This window comes from Siniperca chuatsi, linkage group LG11 (assembly GCF_020085105.1).
Source record: "Siniperca chuatsi isolate FFG_IHB_CAS linkage group LG11, ASM2008510v1, whole genome shotgun sequence".
In the NCBI taxonomy this organism is placed as follows: domain Eukaryota; kingdom Metazoa; phylum Chordata; class Actinopteri; order Centrarchiformes; family Sinipercidae; genus Siniperca; species Siniperca chuatsi.
The window spans coordinates 20,909,833-20,927,142 of NC_058052.1; the positions used below are offsets into that span (position 1 = coordinate 20,909,833).

General features: G+C 39.0%; 1 protein-coding gene across 1 annotated transcript in view; it reads left to right on the forward strand.

Moving 5' to 3' along the window:
* Nucleotides 1–17,310, forward strand: part of arid5b (AT-rich interaction domain 5B) — a 75,158-nt gene that overhangs the window by 31,596 nt on the left and 26,252 nt on the right. Inside the window, exon 4 of the mRNA XM_044213372.1 lies at nucleotides 573–803. Within this exon, the coding sequence (XP_044069307.1) occupies nucleotides 573–803 (231 nt within the window). The remainder of the gene's footprint in view (nucleotides 1–572; nucleotides 804–17,310) is intronic.

The following is a 17,310-nucleotide window of genomic DNA, read 5'->3' on the forward strand; positions in this document are numbered from 1 at the left end:
ATTATATTTGTATGTGAGAGACAGTATTGTTAGAGTCTGGGTATTGTTTGGCGCTGGACAAATTAGCATATAGCAAAGATGTATTGCTTTCCAGGAATTCATGAAAATATAATATATTTTTGGCATGATTTCTCAAAGCAATACGTACATGAAAAGTTTCTGTGTTGTTGGATTTAGTTTTTATCGCATATTTACCTTCTTGAGATTTATCTGGTACTCAAAAGTTACAGTAGGACTACCCTAAAGTCTTAGATTTCAAACATTACAAGCAACCTTGCAATTTAAGGCTAATAGTAAAAGGATCATATTCACAGCACACTGGCAGTAGATGTGCCAGAATATAATAGTCGCCAAAGAATGATCTATGAGAGAGAATAAAGTAGTAAAACCTGAAGAGAAATGGAAGAGTGAATGTGTCCTGTAAAATTAAGTGCTGCCATTCTCTACAAATCTTACAGGAGCACTTGAAAAACAAAACATTCTATATTTCCCTGCAAAGCTTTCCCTATTGAATGTCAAATTTTACTATGTATAAAATCTAACTGTGTGTCTGTATTTTTTTTGTTTTTCAGGCCAGGAGGAGGATGGGCGGAAGGTTTTGGTCCTTAGTTATCCCCAGTATTGCCGCTACCGCTCAGTTTTGGCGCGGCTCAGAGAGCAGCCATCCTCTCTGCTCATAGATCACACAGTGCTGGCGCTGGGCGGCATCGCTGCGTTGTGCGGTAGCACGAGGATCCTGTACTGTCGGGACACCTTTGAACACCCCACCCTGCTGCAGAATGAGAGCATCTGTGACGAGTTTGGTGAGTGTGGCAGCTGGAGATTTGATTGTAGCCTTCAGATAAGTTATCATATTAGCTTATCTGAAATGCCAACAGCCATTACAGTGGCAGTTTATGACAGTTTGGAGTGTTGCACATTGCCCCATGAAACATCAAACTCCTCATGTCCTGAGCCCTGAATGTAAGCATGCACTTAAAACTCATTCTCACAGTACGGTTGATCTCAAACTTTCAATTATGTAATTTTGGTTACCCTGACCATTTGTTCAAGTCTGCTTTTAGTGGGAAATGGACAGTGCTTGCACTTTTTGGGCCAAGCAATTTAGTTCCATTGTGTGAAATCCCCAAAAATGTACTTTAAGCCATTTAAAATTTTTATTTGTGTAAGAGCTGCCTATCAAAATGAAGACCATCAAAGGGCAAAGAAAAGGGAGCTACTGTATCATTTGGCTTCCAAAGCCAAATACAGTTGGCAATGATTTTTCAGATTATCCAATGGGTTTTTAAAGGGGATGTGCACAGACTTTACACATCAAAGTCTGTTTACAGGTCTTGGTTAGTACCACTACATATGTGAAAAAAAGTTTTATAAAGGCTTTTGTAGCTCCAGATGGACCTGTGTAAGGTCTGATAAATGCCTCAAGTGATGTCACTTGAGGCATTTAAGAAAAAAAGACAAATCTGGGGGTGTGGAGTTAGACAGAAGTGACATCTGTAGCTCACTCATCATCTCTGCTTGAGGCTAGCGGCTCAAGGCTACATTAGCAAAATGCTTGTAAATCTCCGACCTAACTGTTGGTGGTCAAGTTGCATTGTGGGTAATGCAGGTTTGAACAAGGAAGAAGAATGCGTGGACTAAAAAAGATGATATCTCTGGTTCTGCTGCATTGGTTTTGATCTGATCTTTTGATTTGACTGACTCTGACAATGTGAGGAGTGCAATGTTAAATCAGTGGTCTATTCAGCTAAAAAAGTACAAAGATTTTCTCAATCCATAAAGGAACACTTAATCGTTCAGTGTTTCTTAAAAAAATCTAAATCACCAAATTTGGAGATACATGGTTTTCACTGGATAGCTATGAAAACAATCCAAAACTTAGGGGGCTTTTACTTGGCTCACTTGGCTTGACTTTGAATGAAATAAATGTTAAAAAAAAAAAAAAAAAAAAAAGTAATGCAGAAATTGGGATTCCTAAATTTGTTGTTTATTACTCGTTATGAGGACGTCTATGCTACATTTTTCATAGCTGTCATTTGGCTTTGTGTGGAGATCATTAGTTTATGTGCTGTGGTAGTTCTGCACATGTTCAATCTGAGCCTTAGTCTGGAGAAAGTTCCAGTCCTGTGGAAAACATCCTGTGTGCTTCCTATACCAAAGACTGTGCACCCCAGGGAGCCCAACCATTTCAGACCAGTAGCCTGAACTTCTCACCTGATGAAGACTATGGAGTGGATCATACTCAACCACCTCTGACTCCTGGTGACCTCAAAGCTGGACCACCTGCAATTCACCATCGCCAGTCACCCAGGCACTGGGGCGGATGATGCAGTCATCTACCTACTGCACAGATCCCTGTCACAACTTAAGAACATTGGGAGTACTGTGAGGGTCGTGTTTTTTGACTTTTCTAGTGCCTTCAATATAATACAGCCATCACTGCTCAGGGGGAAGCTAGTAGGAGCAGAAGTAGACTGCCACATGACTGCGTGGACCATCGACTACCTCACCAGCAGACCCCAGCATGTGAGGCTTCATGACTGTGTGTCTGATGTGGTGGTTTGCAGCACAGGGGCCCCACAGGGTACGGTGCTCTCTCCTTTTCTGTTCACCCTGTAAACATTGGACTTCAGACATAACACGGGCAACTGTCACCTCCAGAAGTTCTCTGATGATACAGCCATTGTTGGACCTGTATCAGAAGGGAATGAGCAGGAATACAGGGAGGTCATCACCGACTTTGTCGACTGGTATGAGCTCAACCAACTTCACATAAATGCCAGCAAGACAAAGGAGATGGTGATAGACTTCTGCAGGAAGATTCCCCAGACTACACCAGTGAACATACAGGGATTGGATATTAAGATGGTGGGAGCGTACAAATACCTAGGTGTTCACCTCTCACCTGTCCTTTACAAAATGGGCCAAAGTCATCTTCATTTGCTGAGGAGACTGAGATCCTTTGGAGTGTGTAGGACACTGTGAAGAAAAATTGATGACGCTGTGGTGGTATCTGCAATCTTCTACGCAGTAGTCTGCTGGGGAGGTGGAAGCACAGAGAGGGACAGGAAAAGAGGGCTAGCTCTGTCCTGGACTGTCCTCTAGATTCCATAGGGTTGGTGGGTGAGAGGAGGATGTTAGCCAAGCTGATGTTAATCATGGACAACACCTCTCACCCCCTGCATGAGACTGTGGGGGCCTTCAGCAGCTCCTTCAGCAACAGACTGCTACACCCACATTGTAAGAAGCGCTACCACAGGTTCTTCTTTCAGACGGCAATCAGACTTTTTAACACTAGCATAACATAATGTAACACTGTTGTTGCGTCTGTCATATCAGCCACCACTTACAACATCACAGTTACTTTGCACTGTTTATCTCAGGTTATATATCCTATTTATTCATATTTATACATATTATATTATACTGCATATGCTTTATATTTATACTGTACAATTATCCTGTGTATTTCCTTCTTGTATCCTATGCAATTCAATCTCTGTTTAAATTATTTATATTATCCAATTTACAGGGCAATATTTTTTATATTTTGTTTTGTATAAGGCTACACACCATCTGTGTATTACAATTATGTGTGCAATTATCTATCATGGTCATATCTGTGTAAGTGAAAGGTGTATAGAGTGTATATAGCTTTTATTTTTATTTTTATTTATCACTCAATCACTCGTTTCCTCTACTTTTGACTCTTGAGCTGCTGTAACAAGTGAATTTCTCCAGTGTGGGATCAATAAAGTTTATCTTATCTTATCTCATTTCACTCGTGACTCCTTTATTTCTATTATAACTCTGTACTTATATATGTACCTTATAATACTGTACCTTTCATTGCCCAAATGAATTAAAGCCACCTAAACTCAACATGCTTTTTGGTCAATGCTCTCTTAGTTTAGTTAATTAAGACTAAAATTCAATACAATACAATTGACTATCATTTGTTTTTCAATATGCTTTCGATGTATTTTTCATTTAGTCTCAGTTCGTTTGTCCCCCTTTTATAAACAGAAAGACCCATTCAAACACCCTCACCAGTCGCACCTATGAAAAGCATTCTGTGGTTCCAGTGAGGAATTTTGAAGTGCTGGAACATGTTTGCCATTCACTGTGCTTTCCCTGCTGCTTATGAATCCACACATTTTATTAACCCCGAGCTGGGCTAAAACAAAGGAATAATGTGATTCATCTCTTTTTATATTTCCTCTGCTCTGTAGCACAGCAGAGCTCAGCGGGCTCTTGTGCAGCATCAATTTGACATTCACAGTAACGGCTCCTCTGGTCAAAAGTCATTGTTTTTCTTTTCCTGTAAATTTGCCAGTAGGTAATTGCATTTTAAGAGAACAGCAGAGGTGAGACCAGAAGGGAAAATCGGTTTTAGGCATAGGAAAATAAGTTATGAATAGTAACGCTAACATCCTGTGGCTGCTGTTGCTCATTCACTTGGCTCAATAATGCCATTCCTCTGTGAGCCACATTTAAGCTAAAGGTTTATTTTCAGAGCCTAAGGGAGTTCTACTTTATTTTTGACTAAGGCGACCAGATTTCGGATGTTATTCACATGAAGGTTTACTAGGTTTGAAGCAGGCTTTTATTTCTGCTTGAATTGCTGCTAGGAGACTTGTTTGTGATTTGTTTCAAAACAGCAGAGCCAAGTAATTTCCATCACTCTGCTAAGTGAACTAAGGCCTCAAGGGCGTCTTACTTATATGCACAAACACACACATTAATGTTTGCACATATGCTCTTAGAAACATACACAACTGCTGAGTAAAGTTCTCCTGCCATTTACAGGCTCCGTATCAAAAAGCAGCTATAAACAGCATATTAAATCCACCTTTATTAGGATAGATACCAGCGCTGTGGACACGTAAGAAGTAATACTGTGCAGCTGTGAAATATTAAAAACAATTTTAGGACTTTCTTCTATGCATCTCTCAATGCTAATTCTGACCTTTTGGATTCAGCCAAATCTGCTGTGGCAGCTCTAATAGCCGTCCGTCTTGTCTAGGCTAATTCATGAAAAGTGTGTCAGGCTACCTCAGGGGGTAGAGAAGACGAGAGGCCTCAGGGGAAAAAAAGTGAAAAAGTGCTATTGCAGATTTTCAGCAAGCCTGTTGGTACAGTTGTACCAATTGTGTGAAATGTAGCCATCAGATGAAAGCCGGATGGTGAAATACAGTCTATTCTTGGTAGCCTGGTTATGGTTTCAGCACAGCACTACAGTAGGTGTATGTACACCATAATCATGTGCAGATTTATTATATAATCTGCAACATATGTTTTTTTTTATTTGAACTTGTCCAGTGAATGAAACTGCATGCTCTGGCTGCTCTTATGTTCATAATGATGTCTTCAATATTTGCTGTGACTTTACCCGATGATGTAAGGTCGTTCCTAGTATGACAATGACAGTTGCACAGAGACTGTGCTTTTGTCTAACTCGATCTATATTCATGTTTTTTCGTCCATGTCACCACCATGCTTTTGCAAAACTGCGGTTTGCGTCAGTTACCAGATCTTTAGTCCTGTGATCCATATTTATGTTCAGCATCGCCTGTCACCCCTGCAGCTGCTTTCCTCGCAGGGAATGACACAGTTTTTGTTTATAATTATCATGCATTCTCTGCCAGCGTGGATTGATTATACCCATGCTACTTTGTGTCCCCGATTTAATTTCTTGCCAGGAGGAATGTACTATTACCATTGCACAATCACAGAAAAGGAAATATAAGTTGTGCGGAAGACCTCGCTGACACACATATTCTTTACAGTACTTATTGTGTGCACTCTGACATACTGAATGAAAAACAAGCTCTTATATAAACCTAAGAATATAGAAGATCTTATATACTGTACTGTACTATAATTATATTACTGTCATTACTGAGGCTCCTCTGCTGTGAGAAAAAGCCAGAAATAGTTTGAGTGGGCCAGGCGTTTGCTGAATGACAGATGATAAGGTTCAAGGTTTTGTTATTAGCTCATGGTTCTGTTGAGTATTATTCACATTCATTTGGTATGGATACAGTATGTGCTACAAAGCAATAACATAAATATTTGTAAACTCGACCTAGAGGTGCTCTATATGATATATTTAAACAAGATGTACATCGCAGAGCTTCAGAGCATCTTGACAGCTACTCATTTGGGCATCTGTTCAGGAAAATATTATGAACAAAATTTTTCCCATTTTCTCTGATTCTGAAGTTATGCTCCCAAACTGCTGACCTTCCTCTCCCCTCCCTCCCGCCACCCCTTCAGAAACCTAACACTCTTTGTGTGCACATTGCTTAAATCAACAGTATTTTGAAAGTTAGTGAGGCAATCATGTTTGAGGCAAAGCAGTTGAGAGGAGCTGCCCCTCCTCCTCCTCTTTCTCTTTCTCATTTGTCCTATATTCCCCAGGTCTCTTTCCTTGGCACAGAAAGTATATTTTTCATGCTCAGCTCAGTGTGTGTTTGTTTGAAATATCTCTCACTCAGTGCTGGTTTGATTTTTATTAAAAAGAAACATTTTGAGTACAATCCTTTGGAATCCTTTTTTGTAATCCTCCAGGGTGGGAGGAGTATTAAAAAACTATTTATTGCTTCAATATATTAACATTGTCCAGATGCACTGATCATAAACAGAACTTTACCGTCTATTTTTGTAATGTGGTGCGTGTGTGCTAGTTCTGTGCATCTGTGGTTGAATTTGGTCGTGCTTCATGTGTATTTATGAGGCTGTTTCTGCATGTCTGAGTTAGTTACATCTGTGTTTGACAGAAAAAAGATTTCCTGTGATTTCCTGTCACTCGTCTTCTCACTGAGACTGATACTGAAATATACTGTACTAGGGAAGGAGAGACGAGGAAAAGGAAAATCTGGAAAGCACTAAACATGCTAAAATCTTAAACCTTTACTTTGAGATAATATCTTTAAAAACATTTAGTCCTGCTAGCTTGATTGGGTTGGGTCACCAGATGAGCATACAGTATGATGTCATTGTTTCCACAACTTGAACCACTTTCTCGCTCCCTCTTTAAACATGAAATCAGATTAGATGAAATATGCATACGCCAATATCGTCCCATGACAGCCCCGTCTGTTAATGTAATAGGCAAAATGCTTGCTAAGCTCATGTTTTCCCATCTCCTCTGCAGATTTCTGTTAACCACCGGCCCATGAATTTTTCATCGTCCATATGTCATGGTATACAGAGGCCATAGAGGAGAAATTCAGAGGAGAAAAGAGCACATGTAGTTTATAGTTGGATTTCATAATCAGGACATGGACTTTATATAACAATGAACTGAACATCTGGTGAAAGGCTACTTATATTGTGCATTATCATGTCCTTACATATCTGTAAAATAATGTTACAAGAAATGAAAGATACATATTTTTACACTATAGGCTCTTACACACAGCATATAACTCAACATGCCATGCTGTATGACTAACCCTAACACATTGTGAGCAGGATGTGTCTTATTTTGTACTCTATACCTGGTATGCACAGGCAGAATTGATGCCACAGTGCTATTTTAACTAAAACTTTGACAGGCATCAGCAGCATTAGCATGACTTTTTGGGCTGAATAAGGCACAATCTCCCTTATTATCCCTATTATGACATCAGCAACACATCAGCTCTATACATATTGCTTTGCATTGCTGCTTGTCTATTTTTAGCAAACAGCGCAGAGAGATAAATAAGCATCTGTCTATAGACGAGAAGCTTTTTAGAGGTCTGGAACTGTTATTTACAGTGCAAAGGTTTGTCAGAGAAGCAGTGCTTGACAAAGATAATTGACTAGTAGAGGAAGAAAGAGCACCCAGGTATACCCTTACTTAACTTAAAGGGACATAACATGACACCTCTCAAAATCCTATTTTTATCTCCTCCACTTTAACAGTTTCAGTTTTATTTCCTCACTAAAATGTCTCTCAAGCTACATACTCTCGACTCTCGAAAAAACAATTTAATCTGTCAATATTTATTTGATAAAAATAGATGGTAGAATTGAACATCAGTCAAATATTAGCTCTCCTTATATTGCTGCATTTGCGGACACTCCGACATCCAGGATTTAAGAGTTATCTGCCAAACAGGAACCATTTTAAATGAAAGTAACGACCAAATTCACATTATCCTGTTTGATGTGTGGTTTTATTCAGGTTACAGTTTTCCATCAACACATTGTAGATCATGAATGTAGTGGGGGGCAGACTTTCAAATATTGGATGTCGGAGTGTCCTTGAACGCACCACCAAAGGTAATTTTCAGACTGGTTCCTGCTTTCAACTGCGGTACCACAAGATTAATATTGACAAAGGCGTTAAAATGTTGACTGTGAGGATCACTCATCAAGTACATTTCATGTCTCTGCATGTTGATTTTTATAGCAAAGTGAAACGTCTCAAATGTAGGAAATGAATCTAAAAATGTAAGTTATTGTGTAGTGAACATAACTCCCTGAAAAGGCACAAACTTGTCCTCCTAAGGTAAGTGATTAACCACTTTGGTATGATGGTTGCAAATAATTTGACAAGTCATTATCAGGCTTGGAGATAAAAAAAGTTGTTTTTTTTAAAGCAGTTGTGTAATTTAAAATTCTGATAAACTGTGGAGCATGTTATTAATTACTTTACACTTCAGCTGACCAGGCCTGCTTGACCTCATTCATAATGGCTTACATGATTATTCCATTAATACACTTGTCAAATGTGGAAGAACCACTGCTGGTGAGCAGGGTTTAAATCAAGCAAGATTTCATATTTACATGATTTATAAAAAAGATGCGGTAGGTTTGTAACTGTAAAGGACTACACACTGAGAGTCATATTTTCACAAAATCCCAGATGTGAGTTGTGATACAACTTCTGAATGTCCCTAATAAAAATTACGGAACAGCATGTTGCAATCTGGAATGAACACGTCTGACTCATTACCGTAACTGTAGATGCTGTTTACAAAGTCTGTCTCTGCCAGTGAGGCTGGTGTAGAAACAGCTCATGAATGCAGCCTTCCAGCCGGGTTGCTGGGTTAAGTGTCGAGCATCTTTCACAGCGTCTGCAGGTAGAGGCTTGTTACCGGTTGTTGTTTCTGAAAAGAGCTTGTGTATCTTAACTGACGTCAAAAATAATTATTACACCGCTGATACATGACAATAATAAAGGGAGGATTAAACTGTACGTGATGATTGTGATTGATGTTTCCATTTTTTTCCCCCAAAATGACCCAGACATTTCTTGGAAAAGAGAACGCCTACCTTAAGTGTCATTGCTGGCAGCTGCGTCAGACAGTTGTTAACAAAAGTGTTACATTTTTTTTATTATGCAACTACTTTCATGTTCATGACAACAGAAAATACAAAGAGCAGGAGAGAGCTTGTTTTGTTTTTTACATTATTTGTACATTACTGGAATAAACTCCTTAAATCCCTAAAATACAATACATTAGTGTATAAACAAAAACAAAAATGGAGAGAAAGATAAAAGTATCCATTGGCCTATTTTGTTATGTGAATGATTATTTATAATCACCGTAGCATAATGCTGTGTAGCTTTTCAAAATGATAAAGTCCCTATGATTGGGCTCATTGGCCGACTCAATCACATCAAGTGTAACTAGAGCGTGATCTATTAGAATACATATGTTTTATTGATGTATGGGCTCCGTGTTTATCCTGGCATTCATTTATTTATAGGTCGATGATGTGATTTTTTTTCCTCCAGTAATGAATAGGATAAGCCTTGAAGCTTATCCACTGCTCCCTTTCATCTCTCCCTCCCTCTCTCTCTTCCCCCGTTCCCTTTCTCTGTCTATCTATCCCTCTCTCTCTCTCACTCTCTCTCCAAAAGCCAAATTGAAATACTGTATTTTTAAAGCCTCGGTCCTACTGAGTTGTTGCTGCAGTCTGTCAGTATCAATGATGTGGAAGCGTTTGAAGGTTATCCCGTTTTTAGCAAATCCTCCACATTATGTAACTTTGACTCTGTTTTACATTTGGCACTCTTGGAACAACAGGGTGTGTATTTGGGACAGTCCCTCTGCGTGCTCTTAACATTTCTTTGCTAAATGGGATTTATTTTTCAATTTCCTCTCCTGGAACAATAGCCATTAAGAGCTACTTGCCAACATTGGGTACAAGTAAAAGCTGAAGTGACTTGTTCACTTGTCAGATATTTAAAGCCTGTATTGTGTTGTAGTGTATTTATTTATTTTGGTCTTGACAGCAAAGCAGTGCTGTTAGTTATTACAGATTAAATACACACAGAAAGGATAGTGTGCCTTGTTGGACTTTAGCCAAAAGAGTTTTTTTCTTGTATAATTACACTGAGCATGTGTGTGTGTGTGTCTTGAGCTAAATACTTGGCGATATTATTAAGTTCTCCAGGACCAGAGGTCATTGCATTCCTCTGTATGTGTGTCAGTCATTGGATCTGGGTTAAGATTAAACCCAGCCATGTCTCAAATGTGATGTGTGTTAATAAGTACTTAACAGGCGACGCTACCATCATGAGGCTATCACATGAGGTGGACAGAATGAAAGAAAAAAAGAGAAAGAAGGAAGAAATTAATGATTTTCTCCCTATAATTACATCCTATTTTGACAATAAATTACGTTTGTGAAATGTCTCTTGTAAAACATGTAACACTGTGATGGCGTACCATAATTTTCTATTTACTTTGCAAATGGAAAGCTTGAGTCGACAGCCTTTATGAGTTTGCGCAGTGGTAAAGTACACACATTCACACCCCCGTCGAAACACACACCCCAATGAATCCGATGAGAATGATTTCATAATCCGTCGCAATAATAAACTTCTTTGAACAGTTTAATTGGCTCTTCCTGGAACGGCACGGCTTCGCTTCATTTGATCTGATGAAAGAGTAATGTTGCTTCTCCCCAGGGGGAGCATGCACAACAGCGCACAAATAATGAATTAAGAGCACTACCATTTTTTTTTCAAAATGACTGCCATAATAAAGCAGCAAAAATTCAGACTGCACTTACACCAATTTCCCTCTAAATTGCTTTCATGTTTACTTGCTTATGTATTTAATTTTCAGAGCTTGTTTTAAGTGAAAATTATCCTGATTCCTGGAAGGGTAATGGATTGAGGTCACATGGAAATCGATTGTCATCTAAAAGCACCATTGTTGTTAGAAATATTTGGAAAGGTTACAGAAACATTTCTCATGTATGATTCTGTGAAAAGTCACACTAACTGTACACTGTTCTGGAAATGCTAGTGCTCTCAATAGCCTGTATGGCAAGGAGTGAAATTTGATTTGAAGGCATTTGGTGTATGTAAAATGGAAACTGAAGTAGGCTATGCAAAAAAGGAATATGTAAAATTGAAACTGACAAAGTCATGATGGTTTGGGAGAATGTCCTCTTTCCTCGGCTGAGGAATATTAACAATGACAGTCTGAATGGAGAGTCTGTGTACAGCAACAGTATGGTCACAGAAATTAGCTCATTACTGGCAAATACATTATGTATGTGCACATACACACATTTATCTTAATATTACTATGGTGAGAATATTCCACTTAAATATCCATCTGCTAATTGTAACCCCTAACATGCCTGATCCTGAAGGCAAGGGAATCGGTGTAAAACCAAAACCATAGCCTCAGTTGTATCCCTGAAAAATCTCTTTCCCTAGTTTGGCTTGGCAGGAAATCCCTAACACACACACACACACACACACACACACACACACACACACACGCATTTTAACAGTGGCTCAAATAAACTAAAAGAATGATTTACACGATATTATATGTGCAAGATAAAAATATGGGAGTGTATTTTTAATGTTCTGATAAACACACACTTGCTGGGATGTGGGCTTGTCTCCATGGCAACGCTACTCAGAGCGTGCCCAGCCTAGCGTTTTGACAGGCTCTCCTGATGATGATTGATAATTACTACCTGACTTGTTGTCCCCGGCTCCACAAACATATGGCGGGAGCTGCCCTCCACCATATATCTGCCAAAATGTTCCCTTTTCTGATAATAGCTTTTTAATGTTGCATTTTGTTGTGCATGCATAGAAATCCCTCCACCCCCCTCCCCACACACACAATTCCCCCCAACCCCACCCCTTTGTAATTACATTTGCTGCAGCTCATATATTATTACAGAAAGGAAAGAGAAATAGATAGGAGAAGCAAGAGAGTGGGAGAAAGTCAAAAAGAGGCGGAGGAGGGATAGAATTGATTTCACTTTGAATTGATGTGTTCCTCCCAGTGCTGCTGAATTTAAATTTGACAAATTGTCAGGATCAACACAAAGAAGCAGCATTTTTTACAGTATAGTCACATATTAGAATATAAACACCAGATAATAGCCGGTGTGGTGGGCTGTAGTTTAAAATAGCAAGCGAGACTCTTTATTCATATCCATGTGCACAGTATTTTATTATGCAGTGTGTTTGCATGCATAAAGCTCATATTTAGATTCAATTGGAAGCAATCTTGTTATATTCACAGAGGCCAAAGACGAGGACATCAGCCTATAAACATGATTTATCTACTGCACACTATCTACCAAGGCATTAGCATAGACCCTCTATTGTGGATCTTATTACCTGACTGTATGCTGAAACCTCAGACCTGACTAGCATTTTAAACCTCAACCAAACTCAAATTAAAGACTGAAGTGACTTAGTACTCCTCTTAAGGTTTCACTTAATTGTACCTAAGTTTGAGCTGCTTCGTAGAATGAGTACATTTACATACTCATTTTTACTCATACTCATTTTTTACAAATTTTGCTTAGTTTTTTTTATTTATTTGTCTTTCATTTATCCAAACAGTTTATTGGCCTCAATGACCTCAGATTCCAGGAACATTATCAGCAACCCCCTCATTGTGCCTTGGCTTCCACGAGCTAAATCAAACAAACTTATTAGTACCTGATTTTACATGTCTATAGTTCCAGATGGGCAGGACAACTAGTTTACCTATATCCCATTGGTTCATATAATGTGTGGCTCACCTGCAGCAGGCAAAAGCGCGGCGCTCTGTGGAAACCAAAGTCATTTCTAATACTGTGTGATTGAGGTCTGCCACAGGCTAAGGCAACAGACAGGCTCTGTGAAGGAGATAATGATGCATGCACACACAGCTGTCAGTCAGCCAGCTAAGGGGAATCGTCTTTGAGGAAAATAAAAACAGACTGTAGCCAATATAATGCAGTATTTGTATAGGAAATGATGGATTTGGGAAATAGAGTGGAACGAGACGTCAGAGCCGTTGCAACGAGGAGAGGAGATCTGGTGAGAATCTCCACAGACCAGAAAATCTCACATGGATTCCTGTCTTTGCAGTGTCAATATATTTATAAATTCATACTGAACACATGCATGGGTGTCCATTAGAGAGAGTAAATTTGATTGACCAAATTACAAAAAAACATGTTATTTTTTAACTTACCACCAGTGGTATCTAACCATGCAGATAGTTTTGGTTTAATTTGTTCAGGGAGTTCTGTCTCCACCCCATAAAATTCATCAGCAACATCTTTTTCCTTTGTTATTGGATAATCCAATTGGTATCATTTATTTGGCAGAAAGTAGTTTGAATTAATTTTAAAAAGATTTTGTTTTTTTAAAGCTGCGCTAATCGATATTTTCATATTAACAATGGATCAAATGACTATGTCTAATATAAAAGGGATCGCTCATAGTGAGAATTACCAGCTGTCTCTAGAGTTCCCCTCAGCTATTTAACTTCTTTCAGCACATTGTTTTGGTTTTCCAACCCACAACTTTACTGTTTCGTTTCAGTCTCAGTGTTCTCATCAACCTTGTTTCCAGCCGCAGCAGGCAGCTTTTTTCAGCCAACAAGTCCTGATAAACCCACTGTACGCTACCTGCTCAGCACCAAACAGCAGACAGACAAAGTTAGCAACTAGCTGGTGAACATAGTGAAGCATTTAGCAGCTACAGAGCCAGATATTTCCCTCAGGAGTTGGTGGAGACCAAAAAAGAGTGAGGAGAGTGAATACTTGACTTACACTACAACAAATACAACTCCAAATGATTGCTAATGTTGTTCCGTGTCTGCTGTATGTGAAAACTGTTGTTTACGAACAACTTCCACAACAATTCTATATATATATATATATGTCAGTGTTGTGTTTTCAGTTTGTTCTGCTGCCTCTCAAAAAATCAATTGGGGGGGGGGGGGATACAGTAGCACAATGCAAGTTCCACATAGAGATGTAAGGTAATAGTAGTGGTAATATTATTAATACAAATAAATATAATAATAGTAATAATAATGATAGCAACAACAATAATAATAATAATGATAAGACTAATGATAATAATTGTAGTATCGGGTGTCGAGCAGGAACATCGGGGCAGTAGGAGCAATCATAGATTCAGACTCTGCAGCTCCGGAGGCAGAAATACCTGCAAGAAGCGACAGAAGGAGAGAGGAGAGAGACGAGAAAGCACTAGACTACAATGTCGAGTTAGGAACATGCATTAATGGGATAAGAATGCATACAGATGGAGAGGGAGAGGAGCAGAGAAGAGCAAAGTGCATCATGGGAAGTCTACCGGCTGTCTAGGCCTATAGCACCATAACTTAGGGATGGTTCAGGACTCACCCAAGCCAGCCCTAACTATAAGCTTTATCAAAGAGGAAAGTCTTAAGCCTACTCTAAAATGTGGAGATGGTGTCTGCCTCCTGAACCCAAACTGTGACCTGATTCCACAGGAGAGGAGCTTGATAGCTGAAGGCTCTGGCTCCCATTCTACTTTTGGAGACTCTAGGAACCACAAGTAACCCTGCATCCTGGGAGTGTAGTGTTCTAGTTGGGTAATAAGGTATTATGAGCTCTTTAAGATATGACGGTGCCTAACCATTAAGGGCTTTGTAGGTGAGGAGAAGGATTTTAAATTCTATTCTGGATTTTACAGGGAGCCAGTTCAGAGAAGCTAATACTGGAGAAATATGATCACTTTTCCTAGGTCTTATCGGTACACATGCCGCAGCATTCTGGATCAACTGGAGAGTCTTAAGGGACTTATTCGGGCAGCCTAATAATAAGGAATTGCAATAATCCAGCCTAGAAGTAACAAATGCATAGACTAGAATAAATAATGTTTTGAGATATGAAAAACAAACAAAAAATATCAATATGGGCTAAGTGAGAAAATGTTTCTTTTTTTTATTTGGGTTGAGATGCTCTTTAAAAGAGAGGTTGAAGCAGAGTAAATCAAGGTGCTGTTGGTAAGAATGAAAGACCTGTTTACAAGAAGCTGTTGAGGACCTGTGGATGAGTTGGCTGCACCTCGGGGGACTGTTGTTAGAGCTCTTTAAGTAACAGGCCGGACTAATCCCTGCCTTTTACTCAGGCGCATGCTCTAATAGCCTTGCATTACAGTGATTTTCTGTGTGTCAGTAGTCAGGACAAGAGTTCCTAATACAGGTGCCCTCTCCAAACACCACTGTTGTTCGCTGTCTCTGAACACCGGTGAAAAATTTAAATTGTCGCTCTCGCTGCTCAGTGGTGTTTACTGCCTTTTCTCTCCATCTGTCTCTCTCTCTCTGTGATTCTGTTACTGCTCTCTCCTCTTCCATCCCTCTTCCTCTCCCTCTGTTATATTGGAAGGTGAGGTTGTTGTTGTTGAAGGCCGGGTAAAACTTGGATGTGTTTGTGTAATAACAGTAACTAGTATCCATTGTCATGCCTAAGAAGGAGCCAAATGCATTCCTCATTAAATTCAGATAGCTCTCAGCCACAGCAGTGTAAAAATATCTTCTTATGTTGCAGCTGCATTCACGGGTGAAAACAGGCAAGAAAATAACACCAGTGATGAAAATATTTCAGTATTACTGATGTTAAATCCCCCTGAGGTTGACCTAATATGAAACACTGTACTCTTACATTCTGCTGTGAAATGTTTTACACTTTATCAATAATGATCTCTCTCTGTATAATTATGAGAAATTAATTTACACTTGTATCATCTATCAACCTACGGAGGTTTTGATGATTAATAAAAACAGTGTACTCTGTACACCCACACACTCTGTCTCACTCTGTGGGCAAATTGTGTAATTTTTGATGATTGCAGTGATAGAGATGCTTGAAGTATTACTGTTAAATAAAAAAAATTTGTGCTGTCAATGTGTCTTAAATGACTCAGTGCAGAAACATGCCTCGAGCACAGGAACAGAGGAATAACTCTGCTGTCAGATGTGACAAAGGGAGAATTATGAGCAGATCAGAAAGTCTGATATTAGTACGTGAAATGCGACGGTGGCTACAGTCAGCAACAAAATGATAGAGAGGAGGGAGTGCTTAATGCTCACTACTTTACATATGGAAAATCTAGTTTTGGTTTCAGACACAATAAAGTCTGTGGTTGACACGTTGCTGCATTTCTTGGCTCATTACCGCCACCTGTAGATCACTGGAATAGTGTGAAAACAATGGCAGGACTATATATCTCATCACCAGCATGCATGTATGTGAATAATTGTGTCCTTGTGCACATGCATGAGACAAAAAAATGGGGACTCACTCATGAAAAGACTCCATAGCACTAATACAGGTTAAAAAAAAAAACTCCACAGGCAACCTTTAACCTTCAACATATAACAATTATGACATTGGTCCTTGTGCCTTCCATACATCTAACAAAATAATTAGAAATGTGACTGCATAGGGATCTACTTACGGGGCAAAAACTATGATTTATGTAAATAAGTAAAATTGAAGGTTATTTGAAAAGCTTTAAAAGGTTCTGCCGCTTGACCCAATATATGTTGTTTTACTGAATCTCTGCAACAGAGGTGGCGAGTGCAAAGTTATCATAGTCAAAACGGTACTAGTTTGAAAGGCAAATCTCCCCTAATTTAAAATTCTAGTAAAAGTAATTATATATAGTACAGGATTTGTTCTGTACAGTATGTATGTGCTCAGGTATTAAATATTCCATTCTGTATGTTGTTTTCTTGCGGTTGGTCTGATGTGAAACTGATATTTTGTGCAAGAAAACATTTTGATCAGAGTAACTTGTAACATGTTTCATAAACCTAGAAAACACCATATTTACTATAAACGTTAGGTCAAACATGTTTCTTAATACAATAGAAAAGTCGCCTCCTAAAACTCTGGTCAGAAACATGCAGTCCTTGAGTAGAAATATTTGAAATCTTTCCAACCTCTGAGATCTTTGATGTATAGTGAAGACACGCCATCGCCTGTCACTACTGGCTGAGGAATCAGTCATCGCTGCCTTTTTTATATTCTCTCTGGTACTGTTGCCTTGCT